Consider the following 13,785-nt stretch of genomic DNA (forward strand, 5'->3'; position numbering starts at 1 on the left):
AATATGCCCAATCAAGACGTTTCTAGTTTTGGCACAATGCCAGCAGATTTGAAACAATACTTACAAGTAATACTTGCAATTTTTCATTAATAAGTCAAGTCTATCTATGTATAGTTATAACGAATGTTAATCTAATATTTCAGCTCATTTCAAGACCTGGTTGGAGGAGGTATTCTTTCCTAAAACAAATGGAGCAAGTGTATTATTGCTAGATTCTTGGAGTGGACACTGCGAACAAGATGCGCATAGTGCGAAACCAGCTGGTAAAGAAATCATAATTAAGAAAATACCACAAGGTACCACGAGACGAATCCAGCCTCTGGATGTGTACGGATTTAGAGTGTGGAAAAATTACGTTAGACGCTTTTCTGACGATGTACTGTTATACAATTCCGATATTAATCTACATTTAAGGAATAATATTATTAAATTACAGTCGCTTGTGCACAACCAACTGTCTTCACCGAGATAGGCACATTTATTTCAGTATTCCTGGTATAAAAGTGGGTATATAGACGAGAAAGCAGGAGACATTGACACTATTCCCCTAGCACATAAAACAAAGAGTTTCGTTAGAAACTATTTCTGAAAAAAAAACTGGTTTAATTAATTTATGTATTTTTTTTCAATACCTACTTAATTTTTCTACTTTTACATTTGTTATATTACCTACTTAATAAACGTAATTAAAATAACATATAATTTGTTTAAATTCTAGCTCAACGCGTTTCTTTACAGTAATTCGTGGTGGAATGGTTTAATTATCCAGTTGACAGATCAGAGCTAATCCTCTCTTGATCCAGTGGCTGACAGGATAAGTGGTGTCGAGGAGGATGGACAATACGTAATTGCTGGAGTGTCCTGTTGTCCTGAGGATGCCGAAACGCGCGGAAGTTAGGTAAAGAGGGCACTCGTATCGGCCTTGCGGACGAATGGATTCGGCCGGGCTCGGTTTCAACCAGACGATCGGCATGGGATCCCAAAGGATTTTTGGGATACTTTCCTCGAGCAACATATTCGGCATGTCCCATCTCGCACCGACCAGGTACATCCCGTACACGTAAACACCGTCGGCTGGCGACACGTCCGATTCGAACGCAGCAATTACCTAGCGAGTGGCGAGAATATTTACCGAGCTTCCGCCATAGAATTAAGCAACGGGTATGTACCTTGAAATCGAAATCAATTCTGTCGATGGGGATCTTGTATTTCCTCGCAAAGTTCTGCGTGGCCGCCGTAAGGAAAGCGTGCACGAACGAGAATCCGGATATCCAGAAGGTGGCCGGCTTCCCCTCGACCAACCAATTTTGGAAAAACTTGAGTCGATGGAGAAAGTCGATGACGAAGCCCGCCAATGGTTTTAAACTCGGATAGGCGCACGCTTTCATCCACGAAGGTGGGATACGCCCGCTCAGGATGCAGACGGCTAGAACCTGTAATTTCGTAGAATGCGTAATTTCTGTAATTTCTGAATATTCTAGCTATATACGTTGATGTACGCCAGCGGTTGCCAACCTAGCTGGACAGCGAGCAACTGTTAGGAAGCGGTGAGGTGAACGCGATCGTTGATCGTGGGTGGCGTAGGGGAGAGGTGCTATTTTACGGTGCGATTCCGTTGTTTTGTATCATTAAGATTTACAATTACAATTGTAATGCACCTAGTCGTAAAAGGGACATTTCCTACTTATTTGAAAATCGAAGATTTTGTTATTTTCTATTACAGTTTATGAGTTTGTAATATACTTTATTGATGTACTTGTTTTTTAAATACCTACCTCGAGATCAGGAGTCATCACTACCAGGCCCTGGACCGCGCTTTCGAGCATAACGAGGGATTGTCTAATTTCACGCAGGAGGGTGTTGTATCTCTCCAATTCCTGTATCAGCACCGTATTCATAGACTCCATGTAGACGACGGGATACTGTTTCTGTGCCTCCTCGATGTCGTACAGTTGGGGCATTTTCTCGTATATATCTTTCTTGATGTTGAGCAGTATCTCGTCCTGTTTCGAGGTGTCGCCCACCGCTCCTGTTCCTTGGACCAGCAACATCGAGAGAAAGAAATTATTCGCCAGCTCGAGATCCCTCGTTATTCCAGCGTTCATGTGTAGCCCTACAGCCTCCGGCGGTGGATTCAAGGGAATCTCTTCGATTTGTTTTATATAGTCTTCGTACTCGAATCTGCGAGGCGTTGCATGGAAAAGGGAAAGGGAAAGTTAGTTTCTCCTTGCTCGCGCATGGATGATCACCCTCCGAAAGGAAGGCGCGAGTACTTTTTCGGCAGGCCGTATTCGGGACCTATGTCGACGAAACAATAATTCGGATCCGTGAGCACGCGCTTGCTGTAAAAATCTTGTAGTATCGTGTTCAAGCATCTCCGATCCCTGTCGTCCGTTACCCTCCCGCCGTAATTGCACTCCCCCGTCAGATACACGATCGCTTTGAACGGAACCTCTTCGTAGTCGTTTATGTAGAGCTGAAGTTGCTGGGCGGATATTTGAAGGTCCGACTCGTTGAAGCCTGCCCCCGAAGAATATTACTCGTACTAATTAGTAATCGGGTCAGCTATTCTCGCATGGTACCCACCGTATTTTATGTTCCAGCCCTGGGCTCCGTAGTTGCGTCTCTCCTGCACCACGGCATGGAAGAAGCACAGGCCGTAGAGCAACTTTGAATACTCCCTCTTCTTCTTTGGGTCCTTGTCGAAGAACTCCGGCTCCCTCGCTGCCTCGGATTTATACGACCTAGGAGTTTCAGTCACTTTACTCGTAGAATAGTTTCCTATCGAGAATAATCTTACCTCGTGATGTTGTTGTGCAATCCGGTCGGAGGCTCGTTGGTCATCTTGACACCGTTTTGCAGGATCGTGATGGGGAACTGCTCGGAGGGGTAGCTGGTCAACCATAGGCGGAAGTTGGCGTGCGTGTTGGAAGGGTCAAAGTTCTCGCAGATGGTTTCCAAGGTGGGCATCCAGGAGGCGGCCAGGTGGCAGTTTTGCAAGCACACCCACTCGCCGCTCTCCTGCCCGTGGTCGATGAGCCTTTGCGCGATAGGCCCTTGACCCTGGCCCAGCGAGATGGAATGAAACTTCTCGAGGTAGTTCATGCTGTCGGCGAATTTGGTGAGCGCCTCCATCGGGTCGGATCCCGGGGATAGGATGAAGATCAACGGTATCAAGTAGTTGGAGTCCGCGAAGGACTTGGAGATGTCGAAGGGCGGAGGCACGATGAAATGCAGGCCCATTCCGACTCGGACGAACTTCTGTAGCTGATATAGGCATTTCATTAGGTTTTTTTTTTAGCGTGTCCGAGCACCCTTACCATGATCATCACTTTGTCGGTCCTAATCATTCTGGTGACGATCAACTTTTGAAACGGCGTTAACGTCTTTTCCCACGGCGAAGGGATCGGTGAGTCTTCTGGATTCAACAGATCGTAGTACCGTCTCCACGCGTTCAGGTCGCGAGCGAAGCTGCTCCGAAATTGGGCGAAGCTCGGTAAAACGTGCACCTTGCATATTTCGCCCCAGGATTTATCCGAGAGCCAACCAGAGGCAGGATTGTTCGGGATCGCGGCCAACGCGACACCCCCGGATAAGAAAAACGCCACTTCTTCTACGGTGATCGCCTTCTCCGTCAGCAGGATCGTCGTGTACAATACGAACGAGTACAGGACCTGATTGGTAGGGGTCGATAGGAAACGAAAGCCTTCGGTATCGTCGAGAAATCGAGAAATCTTCAATAAAGCTCCCTACCTTGTCTTTCTCAAACAGCGATCTGCAGACGTTTTGGTACAAATTGTACGTGAAGGTTTCGCGCAGAAACATCAGCCTTCTCTCGAGGATTTTACTTCTGTGGGCGGTGTCGATGGAATTGACGTACAAATTGATGAACCACGTCAACGAGTACTGATACATGGGATCGATGTTGGGCAGGTCGGTGATCGTATAGTAAAGGGCGGAGCTGTGCACCGCGATCGGCTTGTAACTCTGTCGAAACCCCTCGATCTGTATTTCCGTCTTCTTGGCGGAAGACTGCTTCCTGATTATGTCGATGGAGAGAATCTTGGAGGAGTCCAGGATCTCAATGGCTTCCTCGTCCTCCAAGATACTGGAGCCGGATACCGACAGGGTCTTGAGAATGTTGTCCTCCACCTGCTTCAAGGCTTTTCTGTTCGCAGCGCTCTGGACGATCAGATACTCTCGCTTCTCCTGCAAGTCTGGCCTCTCCTTCGCCACTACGATACCCAACAGCTGATCCTCCAGAGCGTTCATGGTTAACGCGAAATTAATCACCGTCACTTTGTTGAACACTTCCGGCAGGTAGTGCGGATTCCGTAGTTTCGTGGTGATGTACAGCCTGAACCGTGTATTGTATTCGATCACTTTCTCGCCGACGCTGATGAACCACATGGTGCCCATTTTGTAGATAGATTTCTCTAGTATCGGGTCGAGAGCTGCCTGCAGTTGCTCAAGAACGTTCTCGATCAGTACAGGCTTTCCTAGAGCGAGCGTTAATCATTTCTCTGCGCTAATCACACATTGTCTCGTAGTAGCTACTCAAGCAAGCGTACGCACCATATTACGTACCATACTCCAGAGCCAGTTCTATCACTTTCATGTATCCCGAGTCGGTGAGTTTGACGATTTCCAGTTTGTTCTGTCTCTCCATATTACGAATCCATTTGTTCGCCTGGCTCTGAGGATCCACGAACAAGCTCCACCTCTTGGAGTTGTCCATAATGATGGCGTTCTCGGTGGAGAAGGAGTCCCGTGGCAGTCCAAAGATGTTCCAAGAATTTATCTTGATCTCGGAGCCCAGTACCTCGACGAAGTCGTAATTCCCAGAGCAGGGTATCCTCAACATCCTAACGTGCGCCATCCATTTGTCCATGCTCTCGAGTCGATAAACCGTCGTGAACGGTCCCAGGTAGGCTATCATACCGCAGGAGATGAGCAGATCGCCAGGCAGGGTGTCGTAGGATTTCTGTAAATTCTCTGCCGCGGACGTCCAACGATCTTTCTCTCCCCCCAAGCCACTGATCAATTTTTCCGCGCGAATCAGCTTGTTCCTACAGTTGGTCACCTAGAAATAGGAAAATGGTAAATTCGTGTCGGCGGATAAAAAAGGTACAACTTTTCCGCTTTGTTCTATTTATATATAAAACTCAGTTGAAGTTGAATTTATTTAACTGACTAACAAAAGTGTTATATGATATTGAACGGGATAACACATTTTTGGGGCCGACAAAGACCACGTTTATACATAGTAACTTTGTAGGTTGTCCTAAAAGCAAAAGGTGCCTCCACAAAATATTACATTTTTTTTAATAATATTCAAAAGCGGCAACTTTTTGTTGGCTTTAATTTTTTTTTTGTCTTGTTTAATGTTATGTAGGGTTTTTGTTTGTTATTTAAATAAATTCAACTGTACCTGGGTTTTATGCAGCTTTTAATTCTCTTTCAGAATATGTATATTAGGCATATACTGCAGTTTTGAGTTGATATTGAATAGTAATAGAAGCATATTACCTCGGTCTCCAGGTGTATCTTCTGGGCGAGGGTCGCCTTCAAGCTCTCGTGTAAAATGGCCAGCTTGGCGGTCAGCTCGGCGAGCATCTCGCGCCTCTCCTTCAGGAACTTGACCGTGTTCTCGTAGTCTCGCTGCGCTGTATCGAGTGCCATCCTCTTGGGCGCGACTACCTTGGCCACCTCGTCGTACAGGACCATCGCCCTCACCCATTTGCAGAGACCCTCGGCTGCCGAAGACGCCCTCGCCACTTTCTTCGGCTCGAAGTTCTTGTCGGTCATGTAGGTTTTTTTGATTTCCTAAACATCCCGAGAAGGTATAGAATCTACTCATCGCAAGATTCAGCATTGTTCGCGGGATTCCCGATACCTGCATGATGTGGGGGGGTATGTTATCCTTGTCGTATTGCCGTAAAGTCTCCAGGAATCTCATGTCACCTAGTAAACGTTTACTGGGACCCCAGTAATCTACTATCTTCTTACCAGTGTTTGGATCTTCGATTTTTGCAGGTGGTATGTCCAGCATGACGCAAACTGCCGCCATTACTAGCCTCACTCCGGCCGGGGGGCTTCTCATGGTCCTGACCACAGCTATGTCGGCCGGCTTGAGAGTGTTTAGGGCGGCTGTGATCGCGGAATGACCGTTTAGGCAGGGTTCGAAGGCAGAGCCTGGAACAGATACGTAATTACGTACCAATGGCGTCTTCCAGAGCGGGTAGAGCTTCCGCCAGATCGGCCTCGCATTCCGTCTTCAAATTCATCGCGACTTCGGCCTGCACGTTTGCCATGTCCTCGTCCCTCTTCACCATGATCCTCGCCTTTTCCACGCTGATATTCTCAGTCTCGATTCTCCTCATGGTCTCGGCGGTTTCTTTGGCGGATGCTTCTAGTTGGGGCCGCAGCTTCGAGAGCGTCACCCTCATCTGACTGATCTGCTCAGCCGCGTAGTCAAGTTTGTCCAATCCGTTCACGTACCGATCTCTGATCCAAACAACCGGAACAGCGCCAGCGCTGCGATCAGGTAATAGATATCGTAACCGCGTAGTTATACCTCGCAAGGCTGAGTTCTTCCTGCTTTTCACTCATCAGCTCCGCATAGGTTCGTATGAGATCGAGGAATCCAGCGGTGGTGATGTAGGTCTTCCTACCGGTCAGATCGTAGAACCGACTGCTGATGTCTTTGGCGCAAACGTGAAAGTATTTGCAGGCTAGCACGGCGTTGGTCTTCACCTGCTCGTCGACGTTGATGTCGGTGGTGCTGCGCATAGCTACCCGCTCGAGAGCATCCTCCGGCCACACGTCGAACCAGTCGATCGTGCAGCAGTTGACCAGGCTCGGGTAGAGACGAAGTCTCGCTCGAAAGGTGTCGCCGATGGGGCTGAAGCACAGCATTATGTGCAGTTTCTCTCTGCAGCGGTTGACGAAGTAGGCCAGCACCGAGAGCACCGATATGTCCAGGTTCCGATTACCCCCCTGTGCGGCCAGACGGCAGCTCTCGATGATTTCCTGCCTCTCCTCCACGGTGAATATGTTCGGCACCTCCCCCGAATTTAGCAGGCTGTCGATGTCGTTCAGGAATATATCCTCCTTGATCTGGCCCTCGGTGAACAGGAACACGTGATCTTTTCCCAGGCCGCCGGAATTCATCAGCACCTAACACCGACGTAGACGTTACAACGGATGCACAGTGGGAGCTTTTTCTTTTAGTACTAATGGTTGCGAAATTATGAAAAAATAAACTTTTCAAACATTTTAAATCCTGAATTTTTAACAGTAAATACGTTCACTTCTGGAGATGGCTGTCATATTAATGCGTAAATGACTAGCATTATAATAATGAAAAAAAATCTACCATCATACTACACATTAGGGTTGATTGCTAAGAAGTTGTTAATGTGAAAGGAACCCAAAATTTAATGATTTTATTTATGTTTTGATAGAGATATGACACGTCTATGGGAAGTTTGAATGTCCAGCAATTTGTACGTTTCGTTCCACTGTCTGTTTTATACCTTCCTTTCTCATATTCAATTTTGCAGAAAATAATAGTTCACCTCCTGAATAATAGTTTCTAATCTCTTCTACTCGACGCACAGTGGGATATTTGCATCGACAACTGGACAGAACTATTTTAAAATTTGCTCGATTTTCAAAGTCCCATAACTTTGCTAAAATTCGTCCGAAGTTGATAAAACAAAGAGCATTTTAAAGTTTGAACTTTTTTACTTTTCGATCGATTACTTTTAAAATCCGCCCTCAAAAATTTGTTGATGTTTGTCAAATGCTAGAGAGTGCAAACAATATTTTTTACACTTTTTCACGTTCGCTGTCTGAAAATATAATCATTTGTCTTTAAGATATGTTAACCCTCATCGAAATAGGATGTTTTTCAACAAAGATACAGCCATGTCCAGAGATGTCTACGTTTCGTCCCACTGTGCGACGTTACGATGCGATACGATACGATACACAGCGTGGAAACCTTTTTTATATCTTCCCTCCATTCTTGCATGCCGTACCCGCTACCGATCTCCGGCTGGAAGAGGCCGTGGCCAACCATGCTGGAAGCCAGCCTCGTCAACGATTGTCTACCGGACCCGCCCACGCCGACCATCAGCAAGCTACCGCAGGGGATCACCAGTATACGGCAGATTCTGCCCAAATGTTCTAGAGCGTAACGGAACAGGACGATGTCCATTTTGTGCTTGTGCGTGAGATTATAGTCCTCGAGGCTGGAGCTCGCCACTTCCAAGTACTCCTCCATCGACTTCACTTCCTCGTACCGACGATCCGCGGGGGTCGTGTCCACGTCCATAAAGTTACCGAATATCAGGCCCCGCAGGCTTTCCTCCGTCAATTGGTCGTCGTACTTTGGCAGATAATCGAACACCGTGTCGAACGTCTCCTTCAGGTTGCTGCCTACCGCATCCTTGATTTTGAGGAACAGCCATTGCCGATCGGTCCCGTCGATCAAACGATCCCCGATCACACGCAAGATCTCGTGCACCCACAGTTTCGTAAAGTCGGTTCTGGATGTGACGGACTCCTCTCTGATCATCGCGCAGCCGGTTATCACGCGGGAGAAATCGCGGAGATTGAATAGATAGTGAGACTTTGTCGGCGTCGGTCTCAGCTCCAGCTTAGCGTTAACGTAGATATTCATGGTGGCGCTTACGATCTCGTTGATGGTCGACGTGACCGCGGTGGTGAAGCCGTTTCGTTGCAGCCCTATGAACGCGATGTTGCTGAAGATCCGGATGACAGTGTCCTCGGAGAAGTTGTTGATGGTGAAGAGATTGAAGTGCCTGAGAAACCTGTGGTACAGCTCCTGCCTGCTGCCTCCCGGAGGAGCCATCGCGCACACGAACATGGTGTCGTAGACGTAGATGGGTTCCGGTTGCGTCAGGTCGAACCAAATCTGGTGGTCGAAGAACTGGCGAAGGAGCTCGATCGGCGGCTGCGCGCCGTACACCTCCTTGCTGGGCATGTTGACGTCGTCGATGAACACGATGCAATGGGTACCGGGCATGGGGCCGAACTGATCCCTGCGCCTCTTGTACAGCCTCAGCACCACCAACTCCTGCGTCTGCGCGGCCGTGATATGCGGGGTGAACGTGACGAAATTGGGCAGATACTCGTCCTGCGATAGCTTGTTCATGATCAGGTCTTTTATGTAGACGCTCTTGCCGGTGCCGGTTTCCCCATAGAGTAGGAACCGTTTCCGATACTTGACGAGCTTCAGGAACAAGGACTGATACTTGACGGTGTCGACGGTGGGAATCATCAGCTGGACGATGCTCCCCGTCTCAAGGAATTCCTCTTGCCTGGCGAGGTCCGAGAATCTCCTCCAAGCGCCTCTACCTCGATACGTGTAATAGGTGTCGTGGATCAAGTCGTCCGCCGGCATGGAAATCAGCACCTCGGCCAGGAATTCTGGCAACGGATGCTCCTTGTGCTCGTTCCTCCACAGGCTCAAGTAGTACTCGTTGAATTTTGAACGGGAGTCGAGATCGAGCGTGCCGCCCACTCCCCAGACCACCGCGAGCAGCATCGTCGCCTGTAGCCAAGACACTAGGAATTGCTCGAAGGCGTTTGGATTCTGCTCGACCGCCTCCTCCATGAATATCTCGAACAGTACGGTGGTAGAGACGACCTGGTGAATTTGCCCGGCGGTGATGGTGAAGCGACACGTCTTCCGACTAAACTCCAAGCAGGGAGCGATCAGCCACTGGAACAGCTGGTCGATGTTCTCCGCGCAATAGTCCTTCCACTCGGGATTTAGCGCGCTCACCCAAGACTGGACGAACGGCTGCCAGCCGAGAACGCGCGGCTCTACGTAAATCATTCCGCAGCGGGACACCGTGGCGGGAGACGCGTGCAGAAGATCCATCGCCTCAAAGATCATGGACATGACGTTGGACATTGCCATTACCTCGCCGGACGTCAGGCAGAGCTTCTTGTTGTCGTCGAGAACGGTGTTGAGGTTCTCGATCCACAATGCGTCCACGGGCCCGTCGAAGATAATCCACTTCCTATCGAGCGTGTCCTCGGTGGAGAACCTGCGAAAGGCGACCGCGCACACGCCGTCGGTCCATTCGGACGAGACGCTGTCGAAGGATCCGTACAGCTGGTTCAGAGTTATGGACTTTGGGTTGATCGTGCAGTACTTGGTCACCGCTCCGTTCGGATCGCCCCATTCGTGCATCAAGGTCAGAGCATCGGCCAGAGTGTAGAGTACCGAGGTTTTCCCGCCGAACGGGTCCCCGACCAGCATGAACCCGTGGCGAACGATCATCATCTCGAACGTCTGTATGATCTTCAAGAGGAACCCGTCGACCGGCTGCAAATTCCGCTTCTCGGTGACTTGGCGGACGGCCTTGAGAAGCACGTCGTAACTCGGGGTGGGAAGTTTCAGGCCCGGGAACAGATCGGAGATGATGCCTTGGAAAAGCGGCACGTCGTGGGCCAAGAATTTCGGTAGATTCACGTCGATTACCGATCGGAGTAGAAGCACCGCCTCGTCCTCCTCGGGGAACTGCAGCTTGATGTTCTGGGCGGCCGTCAGTACCGTCTTGACGGCTCTCATGCCATAGTCGTAGTGCGACTGCGACGACAGCTGCTCGGAGCAGAGCTTGTAGGTGGTCACGATCTTGGTGGAGAGCTCGCGACCGCTACTGAACCCCGAGGAGTAGAGAAATATCTCGGCAATCATCGCGTAGTCGGGCACCATCATCGCTACCGTTCTAAAAAGAACCTTGAGATTATCGGGAAGCTCGGAGCGACCCGCGTACCCAGGATTCATCGTGATGCAGATGTAGACGTGGCGGTTCAACTTCAATTCGATCCCTTCGAAAATGAACTTGTCCTGGTGGGCGCGTACCGCTTGGGTGATGCAGAGGATCTGTTGCGCCACCACCGACAACACCTCCAGCTCGATTCGGTTGAATTCGTCGAAGCAGGACCACGCTCCGCACGCGGCCAGACCCATGAAGAATTTGCCCATGTTCTTGTAGTCCAGGCCCTCCGAGCAATTGAACACCACGCACTGCACCGCCACCGCCCTGCTCAAATCTTTCGTCGTCTCGGTTTTCCCGGTGCCGGCTGGGCCTTCCGGTGCCCCGTTCAAGTGCAACGAGTACGCCCCAATCAACGTCCGGTAACACCTAGAAGGAGCAGATTTTTAAACACTGCAAACTTATCCGTGAACAACTGGCTTGGCTACCTATCCGTTAAGGGAGTAATCACGAGACGCGACTGGTTGCCAATGTATTCGTAAGAGTAAGGCACCGTCGTGTATATGATCCTAACGAACACGTCGTCTTCCCAATAGTAGCGCAATTGCGACAGCCATTCGAAATCGGTCTCGTCTATGATCTTTTTGTCGATCAAGTCCTTGACCACGTCCATGGCGTGCACGTCCAGCGTGATCACAGCGTTCATCGTAGTACGGTTTTGTTTGGACAGTGGCCCTGAGAAACAAACATCAGGGTACACTGTTACGCTGTTACCAGCAGCGAATAGCTGAGCCAGACCCCAATTCACTACCTCTAACCAGTTCAACCATGTCTATAATCTGATCTTTCAGTTTGGCGTAGAGCGTGTCCATCGTTGAAGGAATGCGAGTCATTAGACTGTTCTGCACTTCCATGCTCCAATACACTTGACTGACGCACAGGGCCACCATGCCAGGCCATATTAGAACCCATACCACTCGCTGGTTTACTTCGTAGTCCAAGTAGCTCATAAGGACTTCGTGCCTTATAGATTTCAGCATTCCTTCCTCGACCTGCAATCTCGCGTAATCCCCGTAAATCCGCGTACATAGATATTCACGTGGCTGTGTACGTAGGTGACTTGGTTGCGTACCTGAGCCAGCCACAGTTCTACGCAGCCTCTCGCCGCAGCCGTCGAGATCTTTACTTGCATAGCCACCTCCTCGTTGTCTTCGCTGACCATCGAGTATATCTCCATTTGCTCGTTAAACCTGCCAACATGGTAGATGAATGTACAATGTTCGTCTACATTCTCTACGGCCTACGATTCTTGCTCACCCTAGCCTGTTTATTCCCTCGAACAATTTCCTAAGATGCGGTTGCACGCGGAGGGGTTCCTTCGTTTCGGATAGGATTTCGAGCATGTCGTCGTTGCTGAGGAAAAAGAATCGCGGGAAGAAAAGCCTCTTTTTCTCCAAGTAATTCAGTACCCCATCGTTGACTTTCTCCATCAGCGTGTTTGCTTCTTGCAAGATCTCTAAGAGACCCGCCTAGGTATAAGGTACCCGCGCGTTAGTCTTGCGCCCGCGCCCGTAATTATGTATTCATTCGTCTGCGCTTACGGAGCCCGCGGTCTCTCGAACCCGAGGATCATTCACCACGGCATTCATCGCGCTACGGAATATCCTGTCCACTTGAATGAACAGCGACTCCTCCTCGGGCAATTGCGCCACGATGTCTTTGCTCGAGAAGATCGGCAGCAAGTACATCCACTGTATTTGCACCTGGCATAAAACGGACGGCTAGGGTCTGGCGTTGCGCGGCTCGTTAATCGTAATTCAACGTCTTGATTAGAAAAATTCAAAGTACACGTCAGCGAGAAGTACGATGAAGATTTTATAAGTACTTTCGTCCATTCGTCGATCGTCGACTGTATTCGACGTAAGAGAAAGTAAAAGTCTTTAACTTCCTCCTCGATGAGCTTGACGAACGCGGAACCCCTCATCGCCTGTACTTTCACGATGTGCTCCTCCAGTTGGGCTTGAATATCGTCCAGATGCGTCAAGATATGCACCCCCGACTCTTTGTGCGGGACGGTGGTGAAGACTACGCCGTCCCACTCGCCAATCATCGTCTGCAACGACTCCTCCAGGAAAAGTTCCTTGGTCGCGCTCGTGCTTATCATCTCGTATCTTGGACGAGCACAACATTCGATTAGCTCGCTCGGTTACCTATGCTTCTACGCTCCTACGCCATCCAACAATGCTGCTATTACTTCTCCAGGTTCTCCAACAAATTCATTCTTATGATCTTGCGAAAGGTTGTCCCCGCATCGGGGGTCAGATCGAAGCCAGCTATAGAGGACATGTCGTCCCAGTGAACCTGCCTCAGCGCGTGATTTCGTACAATCGTCAACAGCGGCACGTATTTCTGCAGCAACGCAACGCAACGCAACGACAGCGATCAGCAAGAATTTCCTAATCGAATCATCTTCGCGCCACGTGCTTTACCTTAAACAACTTGGTATCCTCGATCAGTTGATGGCAGAGTTTCAAAGGCGCTGGCTGCTGCAACGGATCCGGATCGTCCGGCGATCCTACGAAACTAACGGACGGAGGAGCCGTTACAAGCTTTACTCTTCCGCTTTATCTCGTATAGCTACCTGTACATATAGTTCATCGCGTTTTCCATCTTTATTTTGGTCCTGTAGTGTTTGCTGATTTTGGTGAAGTCGTTGAAGTACGCGCTCGTCTTGTCGTCGATATCGTTGGCCTCCAAGTACTCGAACGGGCCGTCTAACCAGACATCGCGATGCCTCTGCCATTGGTAACCGCGGTAGATGAGCGCGTAATACGGTATTATGTTCTCCTTGAGCTCGGCGATGCGCGGATATTCAGACAAGGGATACTGGAAGAGTGCCTCCTCGTCGTTGATCGACTTGACCCTCTCGTCCATGCGATCCAAGTCGCGCGCGAATTTTCGCATGTCCTCGATGTACTCCCGTATACGCTCCGCGTCGTCCATATCGTTCATAATTGCTAATCTG

The 13,785-nt window shown here is 49.4% G+C and overlaps 2 protein-coding genes and 1 long non-coding RNA gene across 3 annotated transcripts; 1 reads left to right on the top strand and 2 right to left on the bottom strand.

Moving 5' to 3' along the window:
• Nucleotides 1-601: 601 nt before the first annotated feature.
• On the bottom strand, nucleotides 602-12,628 carry Dhc62b (Dynein heavy chain at 62B). The gene is made up of 19 exons (XM_076814881.1): nucleotides 12,362-12,628; nucleotides 12,078-12,289; nucleotides 11,893-12,010; nucleotides 11,572-11,812; nucleotides 11,249-11,495; nucleotides 8,009-11,189; nucleotides 6,578-7,179; nucleotides 6,221-6,507; nucleotides 5,897-6,150; nucleotides 5,530-5,826; nucleotides 4,588-5,083; nucleotides 3,754-4,499; nucleotides 3,321-3,674; nucleotides 2,801-3,267; nucleotides 2,587-2,744; nucleotides 2,274-2,520; nucleotides 1,776-2,181; nucleotides 1,170-1,433; nucleotides 602-1,108 (listed from the first exon to the last, which is right to left on the bottom strand). Exons 1-19 carry the CDS (start codon nucleotides 12,506-12,508, stop codon nucleotides 758-760), a joined length of 9,075 nt encoding a protein of 3,024 aa, XP_076670996.1. The 5' UTR covers nucleotides 12,509-12,628; the 3' UTR covers nucleotides 602-757.
• On the top strand, nucleotides 1,257-1,742 carry LOC143370173 (uncharacterized). Its single transcript, XR_013085567.1, has 2 exons — nucleotides 1,257-1,396; nucleotides 1,482-1,742. It is a non-coding gene; the product is annotated as an uncharacterized LOC143370173 (long non-coding RNA).
• A 235-nt stretch (nucleotides 12,629-12,863) lies between the features above and the next one.
• Nucleotides 12,864-13,772, bottom strand: LOC143370171 (dynein axonemal heavy chain 12-like). Its single transcript, XM_076814905.1, has 3 exons — nucleotides 13,402-13,772; nucleotides 13,250-13,343; nucleotides 12,864-13,169 (listed from the first exon to the last, which is right to left on the bottom strand). Exons 1-3 carry the CDS (start codon nucleotides 13,770-13,772, stop codon nucleotides 13,011-13,013), a joined length of 624 nt encoding a protein of 207 aa, XP_076671020.1. The 3' UTR covers nucleotides 12,864-13,010.
• Nucleotides 13,773-13,785: the final 13 nt, after the last annotated feature.

The sequence above is a fragment of the Andrena cerasifolii genome, chromosome 6 (genome assembly GCF_050908995.1).
Source record: "Andrena cerasifolii isolate SP2316 chromosome 6, iyAndCera1_principal, whole genome shotgun sequence".
NCBI lineage: Eukaryota > Metazoa > Arthropoda > Insecta > Hymenoptera > Andrenidae > Andrena > Andrena cerasifolii.